Source organism: Myiozetetes cayanensis, unplaced genomic scaffold, assembly GCF_022539395.1.
Source record: "Myiozetetes cayanensis isolate MyiCay16 unplaced genomic scaffold, myiCay2020 scf12, whole genome shotgun sequence".
Lineage (NCBI taxonomy): Eukaryota > Metazoa > Chordata > Aves > Passeriformes > Tyrannidae > Myiozetetes > Myiozetetes cayanensis.
The window spans coordinates 26331579-26342112 of NW_026086826.1; the positions used below are offsets into that span (position 1 = coordinate 26331579).

A 10534-nucleotide genomic window follows, 5' to 3' on the forward strand; every position below is an offset into this window, starting at 1 on the left:
ACTGGTCTCCCCTCATTTCCCACCCAAGGCAGGCTCCCAAGGTTCAGTCAAATGTCCCAGGCTGCATTTCACAGCACACAAACATCTTTGATTTGCTAGAGATGCAATCCTCAGTTGAAAAGTTCATTAATTAGGAGCAGAGAAGCCTCTAGTGAATCCCTCAGCAAGAAGCAGGGCAAAAAAAAAATTCCCCCACAATTCAGTCTAATTACAACACCTTGGGGCACTCCAGTCACTGTGAAGTTGAGGCCAAACTTTTCTCCCCACCCCTTAGAGCAGGAACTTTAACCCAGTTATAATTTTACTGATAACGAAAGAGAAAAAAAACCCCAAACCTCCCGGTATTTATCATTTGAACTATTCTGCAAGTAACAGCAAGGAGGAGGCATTGAAAAATGCTTCTGGCAAAACAGTAGCTGTGTCCAGCCGGGACAAATCCATTCACAGAACCCCACTCCAGATCTCTGAGCAGGCAACACGGGAGGCCAGTCCTCAGCCCAGCAGTTCCACAAGCATGGTCAGACTGCGCCCAGTTGCTCCTCGGGGATTTAGCAACCGCTTTCCACCCACAGACAGTGACTTTGCACACTAGGTACTTTTCAGAGCAAGACCTTAACTGCCACAGCAGCTCCAGCCCCGTGAAAATGCTGTAGCTGGAGAAGCAGTGGGAGCACTTGGAAAACCCTGGGAAGGACTCCAGGCACCCTGACAGAAGTTCCCTTTCTTTCCCAGCTTCCAGAGGATCTGGACTCCAACCCACCCCAAGCCTCTGGCGAGGCAGGGTGGATCCAGCCGCAGACATGCAAAACCACACCCCGGCTGCTGCCTGCCCTACTCCCCCCACCCCGAGCCAGCAGGGCACAAAGAGGAACTCGGCTCATACAGCTGAAAATATTTAATACGTGTTGTACACGTAGAATTACATTTTATACAAAACATGATACATCACTGAAGGAGAACACTGTACAAAAATCCCTACGGGAGTCCCAAGCCTTTATACAACAAAGACCGGGAATTACCAAGCCTAACAAACAGGCTCAAGGACTTTCCGTCAGAGCGTCTGTAAACTTCGTTTCTTTCAATAAAACACTTTTTAAAAGCACCATGTAATAGTTCTGACCTAAAACCTTTCCAAAATAGATACTTTTATTTAATAAACTTAATACTTTCCAAGCTTAAAATACCACTCGGCGGGGGCGCCTCCCCCCGGGGGCGGCGGCAGCCGAGGAGCCTCCCCCGGGCGCCGCGGAGGGCGGCGGCCCGGCCAGGAAGGGGAATTCCGGGAGGGCAGGGCCGGGGGCGCTCCCAGGGCGGGTGCCGGCAGCCGGGACCCGGGCGGGGAACAGGGAAGTGCTGCCGCCGCTGCCCCATGGTCCTTCCCGTGCGGCGGGGCAGGGCGCCGGAGCCCCGCCGCGCTGGGTGGGTGTCACCTCCGGGCCCCCCGTCCCGCGGCGGAGGGCCAAGTGTCTGCGGCCGGAACATCAGAAGGCCACGATGGCCGTGCTCCAGGGGTTGAGGGTCCGCAGCACCGGCTCATCGCAGCAGATCTGTCCCGTCTCTGCCGCCGCCTCGGCGGGCGCCGTGCCCGCCGCCGCCTCGCCGCCGTCCAGGGATGGCCGCTGCCGGCCCTTGGGCTCCTTGCTGAGCAGTCCCGAGAAGCTGGAGCCGAAGATACTGATGAGGCTGGCCACGTTACCGGTCTCCATGTCCTCTTGCTCGCCTGGCGGTGAGGGCGCCGGTGGTGGTGGCTCCTCTTCCTCGCGGCGGGGCTTCTTCACCGGGGATCCCGCCTGGCCGCGCTCGCCGGCGCTCCGCTTACGGGGGCAGTGCGGTGGCGGGGGCGCCCCGGCGCAGCCCCCGCGATTCTCCTCGCCGCAGCAACAGCGCCGCGGCCGAGGGCCCTGGCAGTCCCTGCCCGCCTCGTCCTGCGGGGGCGGCGGCGGCTCGGCCGCCCAGGCAGCGGTGGGGGGCGCCGGCTCCTCCTCCGGGGGCCCGGCGGCGGCGGGGGGCGGCTCGGGCGGGCAGCCTGGCTCGCTCAGGTAGACCTGCCGGGCGCTGCGCAGCACCAGCGACACCAGGAGATTCTTGTGCAGCTTGAGGCCGCCGCGCTGGCCCCGCGCGCTGTAGATCTTGCCCAGTGAGATGCTGACAATGCGGTGCGCCTCCAGCTTGAACTCCATGGGGAAGACCGGGTGGGATTTTCCGCGCCGGGCCGAGGTCGGGGAGTTGATTCGCGGTGTAACTTAACACGGTCGCTGCCCCTTCGCGCCGCAGACTGAGCAAACCCACGCGCCCGCGCGCCTTTTATACTGCTCCCGCCTCGGCCAATCAGGGCGCGCCGCCGGCCGCTCCAACCGCCGGCTGGCCTCCGCGCGCGCGCACCGGCCAATGGCAACGCGGGGCAGCGCGTTCGAAAGCTCGCCCCGCGGAGAGGGCGCTTAAAGCGGCAACACCGGCGTGCGGCTAGCGGTGGGCCCCACACCAGCGGCGGTCCCTCCCGCTTTCGCTGAACTCCGCACGGGCTCGGTCAAACCGACGGCGGCGGTGGGGGTTTCGGCCACAGCGACTGAAACGCTCCTGGGGAGAGAAAATAAAATGAAAAAAATCAAATCAGACCAAGAGCAACTCCTGTTTTGTCGGGTTAGAAAGATTTCCTGCAATTTCAGCCTGTCTCTGACATCTTGTCGTATTAGAGAATGAGCTGGTGTTGGTGTTGGCTGGAGGGGGAAATGTATCTTTGAGTATTTCAAGGAAAATCTGCCCTGACATGGAGCAGAAAGCCATCCCTGCCCAGCTGCCAGGTGGAATTCTTCTCCAGGGCTCTGGAGAGAAGCTTGCAGAAAGCCCAGTGTAGAAGAGGTTGATCCAAAAGTGGCTTCAAGGGAGGATGGGGGAGGACAACAGGCCATCAGCATCTCCAGGGGTGATGAGGACCATGGCAGACTGGAGCAATTTGTTTGGGAACTGAAACCTCACTTGGTTGTAGCTGTGAGAGCTGGTGGCAGGACCAGCCTGGTGGCTGGGGGACACAGGGAACAACACTAACCCCCAGACACAGCTCCGGGCACCAGAGAAGCCTCCAAGAAAGCTTGGAGGGTGTTTCAGGGCTTGGAGTGGAGACTCTCCTTCTTCCACCAAGGAGTAACCACCACTTGCAAGGAAAGAAGTGAAAGGGCCCAAAATTAAGGAAATTCAATGTGCTGCCCCTGAGTATCAGTTTCTGTTCCCAGTGGCACATGATAACTCACTTTGATCCCTTTTTTCACAAGGGATTAAACCACAGAGTGCCCCAAAAGGAAAGCATGGCCTGTCATACCTGTCATGGCCTGTCATGGTGTTTTACCAGCAGGATCTGCCACCATGTCCTGGTTTACTGGAAGGAAAAGAATAAGGCTGTCACAGTGGTAACAAAAAACAGGTGAAGATTCAGGCACACCAAGACAGAGTTGACATAACAAGAGCCTTCTCCCCCCCCCCAAAAAAAAAAAAACAACACAGAACAATTGCATGTTTTCCTCCTGCTGAAACATACCTTGAGGAAAACCTCAAATGACACTCTCTGGGTGTTGGACACAACAGCAGGTCAACCTGGGGGCTGACATCCCAAAATGCCCACCTCCTCCACCTAACCTGCCACGCTGTCTGAAAAGACTAGACCAGAGCATGCCTAACCACACAGCCAAAACGCTGTCCAAAACAGCTGGTCCCAGTTTTCCTCCTGCCCACACCAGGGCAAGCCTTTCCTGATCACAGGGAGCAGGGCTGTCCCCTCCACACCTGGCGTGGGAGGCCAGAGGGACACGAGTCCCAGTGGTGGGAACCAAGGGATCTCAGACCTGCCAAACCTGCTCCCCACACCTCGGAGGGCTGACAACACCCTGGCCTAAGCCCTCAGGTCAGTCTAACCAGCCAGGGCAAGTCTGGGCTCGGATGTTTGGGACTGCAGTCATGGCTCCTGGCCCACAGCCGGCACGTCTGCTTGCCACCCGTGTCCCCCCACTGACACAATGTTCTGCTGTGCTGCTGGAAAGAGACTTGTACATCATCAGGTGTGTTGCCCTGGGACTGCTGTTTGCAGGATCGGGGCACCTGCATCCTCAAGCAACAGTGATTTGGGTCAGAAGGATAAAGTCAGGTTTGATCCGTCTCAGCCAGGTATATCCCAGCTCAGATGCCGGATGAAGAGCAGCAGTGCAAAGTCATCTCACTTGCTGGAAAAAGCCAAGTGCAGATGGAGGAGACACAGCATGGGAGATTTGTTGGGTGAAGGTACCTGGATCTGAGTGGACTGACCTGTTCTGCTGCTCACCACCTCATCCTGATGGCATGAGGCACCATTTCTCTCCAGTCACTGCACTTTGGCTACCTACTCTGCCTAGGAGAAGGCAGGCCAGCAGCTTCTCCCTGCCCTGGCCAGGGATTAGTAGGATGGGGACGGGTACTGAGTGGTCCCCCATTCCCCTCAGTGCTCAAACAGAGAGCCAGCAGGGAGGAGCAGAGGTGCAGGATGTCAGACAGCAGAACTTGTACCCAGTACCACTGGTTTCACCCACCAGCACCGTGCCTAGTGTCAGGCACAACCCTCAGCACGTAATTCCCTGGGCACCAAAGCCCTACCTTGACATCTTCCCTGCCCCTGCCTGCTCTTCCTGCCCCTGGCAAAGAGATGGAGTTTTCTTTCCCTGGGTGGGGGAACCATGGAAGGGAAAGCGGGGAGAGGACGAGCAGCAGTGTAGGCAGAGGCAGCCCCGGCAGTGAGCACGCGGCCGGTTGAAGCCTGGCGGTATTTTGGTGGCAGCCCTGCCGCCCCCTCCCAGGCTGATGTCATGCTTTAGTAAGTTTGAGGCAGTCATATGGCAGCTTGTGAGGTCAGCGCCTGGGGTGGCTTTGTCTGCCTGCCTGCCCTGAGCTCCTGCCTGCCCTGGGCTCCTGCCTGCACCCGCGGCGGCCCCGCTGGCAGGTGATCCCGCTGGGGTTGCCCTCCGAACAGGGCACCTCTGTGATACCCACGGCTTGGCATCCCCGTGATTCCCACAGCTGGGCACGGCGTTGGAGCCGTCTCCTCGGTGGGACCAGTATCTCGGGCAGTTGGATGTACCTCGTGTCCGTCCATCTGCCCGCAAGAGGGGCATTGCCCCCCATCCCGCCGGGTCGGGGGGTATACGGGAGAAGGAGGCGGAGAGAAGGGTGTGACAGGCGCTTTAATCTCCTCATGTGATCCAAGCGGGCTGGAAAGGGGTTTGACGAACAATTAACAATCCTCCGGCTCAGCTGCTGTTTCCCGAAATAGCTCTGGCAGGAGGAGGAGGAGGGCAGATGGTCTGGCTGGCAGACAAAGGTGGCCTCTCCGCCAGCAAGCTGCGGCCGGCAGAGCCTGCAGAGGAGGCAGCCCCGGAGGCCGAGGAGCGGGGAGCCCACGGCCCCACCTGGAAAGGAAAACAAAGTGAGATAAAAGCAGCTCGAGGGAGGAAGCAGCTTGTGGTACAAATAATAATTGCAGAGGACTGCGCGTACACCACCGGCTGGTTTTGGAGGCGTTTAAAGTCGCCTTCGACGGCGAGCAGAGGCGGTCGGCGCCGGGAAGCTCGTTGGGGGTTCATGTGGTTGCATCTTGGCCGGGAGCAGAGTGGGATGCCAGGTCTGCATCCACAGCCGGCTGCCTGCATCCCCAGCTCTGGCAGCATGGGGGTTCTCCCATCACCCTCTAGCCTCATCCCACGCGGTGGCGGTGTGGCTGGGGACCGTCCTGGCACGGCCATCTGGTGCACAGCACGGCCACCCCGACCTGCGGCCGTGGGATGAGGATGTGGTTAGCAAGATCCTGTTCCTACAGCAGCGCCTGTCCCCCTCCCACCACACACCCCCGCCAGCCCCTCCCTGTCACCAAATGTGCGGGCCAGGCCCCAGCGGGAAGCCATATGCAGTAAAGAGGTGGAAAACCTTCCTGGGAGAATGCATGGTGAAATTAAGGTCTCCTCAAAGCACAGGCTGAACCCATCCATCACTTCCCTTAGCTGTCCCAGCACCACTGCAGTGCATCAGCCCCTCTGTCTTCAATTCGGACCAGGATTTGTGAGTTAGACCCTTCCTGGGAAGAGGTTAGGAAAAAATCAACCAGATGTCCCTCACCAAAAGCAGGGTTGGGGCAAAAGCCTTTGCACCAGTAGCTGCCTGCCTACAGCAAAAACAGAGCTTCAGGACAGCCAAGGAGATCCAGGCTCATCCCCAGCAATTGCTGACGTAAACGAAACAGAACAGGGAGAAACATTTCCAAATGGGAATCCATCCACAGCTTGAGTTCATTTCTGCATGGGAATAAACATCTGAATTGTGAGGGACCCATGCAGTGCTCAGGAGGTGGAGGAGGAGGATTGTTTGTGGTTGGGTTTTTTTCCAGAAATATCAATGATTCGCATGCATGCAGTCTGGACCTGCTGCAATCGGGTGTCAGTAACTAATCCCCCAGGTTCCCAACTGCACTGATTTATCTGTGCTTGGAGAAGATAAGGTCAGAAGAGCTGGGAAACCAAGAGTGCCAACCACTATTGCTGTTGAATGAAAACCAAACACAAGCGAAACAAATACAAATCAATACGGACGTAAACCCAAAGGAGAGGAAGCAGCTCCGTCACCTGCCCTGAAACCACAGTGAGGTGTGAGCCTGCAGCACAGCCTTCCTATCGACAGAGATTACAGTGTTGATACTGCAGGCAGGCAGGACTCTCTCCTATGCATTGTATTTTTTTTCCCAGTAACCTGGGATTCCCCCTTTCCCCCCTACACTAATGATTTAAAATTTCCCTTCCCTTCCCTCACTCTGAGCCACTGGCTTGGGATTTCCCTCCCCTCCTCTGAAGACTTGTGACCCAGAGCCCCTGCCCATTAGATTGCTGCTCTTCCTGCAACCTCTCCAAACACAAAGAGGGGGGGAAAAAAATCCCACTCCCAGCTATCAGCTTCTTCAGGCAGCCATTTCCCTTGGAAAAATGTGGCCTGACATCTTTCAGTGGCTTATGGAACTGGTTTGGGTTTCCTGAGGGAAAAAATGCATTTATTTGTCTGGGGTTTCCTATCAGACAACCCTTCTATTGTAGTCCACCTTCCTGTATGTTTTTTTCCCTCTCTGATAGGCCTGCAATGGGTCCTGTCTCACTTCCAAAGGTTGCCTTGTGTCCAGGGGGAAAAGAAGCAGGACAGCTCTGTGATGCAGCCCAGCAGACGATCCCGTGGTTTCCCAACATAGCCAGTGTTTTTCACTGGAATGATTTGCTCCCGAGCAAACTCTGTGCTGGAGAAGGTAGCAGCCTTGGCACCTGGGGTTAAACATCCCCAATTAATCACGCAAACTCCGCATGGAGCCAGCTGCAGTCACAGTTCAGCAATCCACAGGGTACATCCTCTGCCCAGAGGAGTCTCAGCCTAATTATTTTTTTTTCCCTCTCCCTGTATCTCAATGTCACCTTCCTTGTAGCCATCAGGCAAACGACAACCGCAGCCCTTTGCACGCCCCAGAGTGCAGACGTGTCCTCTGTGTGACTGCTTCCCGCTTGGGCCTGATAGGGAGGTTGCACGATGATGCTCTGGAGCCATGGAACTGTTTGTTATCCTAGGAGAGGCTGCCCGCTCCACTTCCTTTAAGGACCCTCAGGGGGATCAGGGTCTTTGAGACTTGCCAGAAAATCACACCACAGAACAGCAACCACCACTGAGAGCAGCAAGGGCAGAGCAGATCCTCCCTGTGTCGAATCCCTCCTCCCAACCTCAAGGAGAACTGCAAAATAAAACATCTGTGTCTGCCAGCAGGCACTGACTGCCTCTGTTCCTGCTAATCTGTGCCCCTTCCCTCTTGCAAGGACCTTCCTCCAGCTGCCTCATCCTTCATATGGTTTGTGGAGAGCCTGGAGTCCTGGAGAGGTCATACGTGGACACAGGGATAACAAGAAAGATTATAGGGAAAGGCTGCTGGAGAAAAGTTCCTTCTAATTTCACTCACTTATGTAAGTAACAAGGACTCTAGCAGTCCAGCACTTCTCTAGTACTGCAATTTAACAAACCCTCTTTGGATCCATGTAAGCTCTCAGCATCCCTGACATCCCATGGCAAGCAGTCTCAGGGATTCACCCTGCAGAAAGCAATGCCACCTTTCCCCAATTTCATTTCCCATTTTCACCTTCATTAAACAACCAATCGCTCATGCACTGCAAAGAGGAAAATTAATTTTCTCCAAAATAACCCTTATTCTGAACAGTCTCCCTTGCATCCTAATGTGGATTATCATGTTGCATTTGCTCATTTATGACATATCTGATGGAATTTTTACCATTTTTGTCCTGATGCACTGTCAGTCTGCGCGGCACACAGGCCTTGCACTGTTAGGAACACAGCTGAGACTATGGCTGTGGCACAGAAACAGCTCTGATAGATAGTGAGAGCCCATGAGAGACAGCCACAACCCCCAGGAGAAGCTTTGGTCAGGCTTCTCTCCTTCGTAGATAAGTGCAAGGCTAAGGAAACCTGCTCTGTCAGCTCCACTGGGAGCATCAAGCATCCAAGCCTTCTTGGCAAGGAGCAGTCACCTCTCATAATCTTTTTTTTTTATCTTTTAACACCTCGGAGCTGCCCCCGTAGGTCACCATGTCACAGGCTGAGCCTCATGTCATCTGTTCCCTTTGTGCCTCCCAGTGAAACCCCCAAGGATTTGTAAAAATTTAGGTTCAGGACAAACACACAGAGGCCGTGAGTGGGCAGGATGAAAAACCTCAGGATTTGATGTAAACCCTCACTGTCCACCACAACCCCGAATATTTAGCTACAGACCAGTGTTTTGTATCGCTATCACTGTCTTAATCCTCTTAAAATCACCACTGAAAATCTTCAATTTTCACTGAAAACACAACCAAGGAGGAAAAACACCAAAGCATCTGAAACCCTTTATCACTTCTTCTTTTAGCTGTAAAACTTTTTCAGGGGGGAGGGGGGAAGTCTCCTCTGCTTTCATAAATCCAAATTCAAACCAATGCAGCTTTTCCCTGAGAGGAAAAGCCACCAAACACATATTATTTGCAGCAGGCTGGTGTGGGATCACACACACGCACCCCTGTGCATGTACACACATGCCACAAAGATTTTCCTGATGAAAGTTCCAGGGAGCCCAGCTCTTTCCTGCAGACAGCTGGGATTTTGATGAGTTGGCACTTTTTGGTGCAGGAGTGTTTCATCAGATCTTTCATGACCAGTTCTGCAGCTGTGTGCCATGCACCTAGCACACCTCTCCCAGGAGGAATAGGTTAGCTGAGCATTCCAAAAAGCTCCTGAAACTCTCCTCGCTGCTTCCAAGCCCAAAATCAGAGTTTCCCACAAGGCACACACCCTCCTTCTGAAAAATATGTAGCAGCACAGTTGGAGTGGCTTTCAGGTGAAAATCTAAATCATTTACTACATCACATAAATTAATTTCCAGCATCAAAGACCAGGTTGTCTTTTTTTATTCCTGGAAAGTTTGCAACTTCCCTAAATTTCAGTAAATAAACCACCTTACCTTCAGCCCTCAACAGCTCTGTAAAGCTTTACACTTTTTCACAAATGGACTCAATGATCTTAGAGATCTTTTCCAACCTAAATGATTCGGGGAAAAAAAAAAATCCTTTTCAATTCAGTGAATAAAGTGCTCACATAATTTATTAAAGGATTTCTGAAATTTCTAGCTACTAAAAGGCTATGGGAGCTTTTCCCTTTTTCATTCCCAATGCCATGAATGTTTCAGGCGATGCACATGTGGAAGTCATGGGAGGATCATGAGGCTTTGGGGTGTACAAGGCCTTTGGGGGACAGGGACAGACAAACTGGCCCAGTGACTCCTTGGCACTCTGTTTGTTCCTGGAGGGAACCTCCCATGCTCAGCACATGTTAGGCAGGGACATCCCAAAACCTGCTGGCGTGGGAAAACCATCCAAGATGCAGCAAGGAAGGGCCAGCAAACGCCAGCCCTAAAGCTGTCATCTATTGCACCACACCTGGTGTGGGGCTGGCTGGAGCAAGAGGAGGATTTCTCACCACCCAAAACTGCAGAAACCGGTTCAACATGTGCCACAGCCTTCCCACCCCACACTGGTGTGGAAAGCTGCTGGGATTGCAAAAGCCAGCTATCCAGTTCTCATGCTAAGGAGGCACCTCTGCCAGTGGGGTTTGCGCCCATTCCCTCAGTGAACTGGCACTGCCTTTGCTTGGGATGGGATCACTGCCATGTTTGGGAAGCGCAGGCAGGGGTGTGCGCTTTGGTCAAAATTTGGGGCAATCCTCCTGGCCAAGCCTCTGCAACATCAATCATTGTGCCAGACTGTCCCATGGGAGTTAGGCAAGGACATCCCCATGCAAAGAGATCTCTGCTGTGTGTATGTGGATGGGCACATCCCCCAGCACCCTGCAGGTTCCCTTCCCCTCCTGCCAGCTGCTCCAAGCCCAGGGCTACCTGTGCTCACAGCTGTCAGAGCCCAGAGATTTAGGAGAGATGGGAGTCAGGGAGGGAGGGTTCCTC

At 54.5% G+C, this 10534-nt stretch overlaps 1 protein-coding gene across 1 annotated transcript; it reads right to left on the reverse strand.

Moving 5' to 3' along the window:
* Window positions 1–880: 880 nt before the first annotated feature.
* IER5 (immediate early response 5) lies at window positions 881–2261 on the reverse strand. The gene has a single exon (XM_050306735.1). The coding sequence runs from the start codon at window positions 2178–2180 to the stop codon at window positions 1482–1484; it is 699 nt and encodes a 232-aa protein (XP_050162692.1). The 5' UTR covers window positions 2181–2261; the 3' UTR covers window positions 881–1481.
* Window positions 2262–10534: the final 8273 nt, after the last annotated feature.

What these genes read in the sequence shown, in the direction of transcription:
- IER5 (XM_050306735.1), bottom strand. Translation starts at nt 2,180, where the DNA reads ATGGAGTTCAAGCTGGAGGCGCACCGCATTGTCAGCATCTCACTGGGC.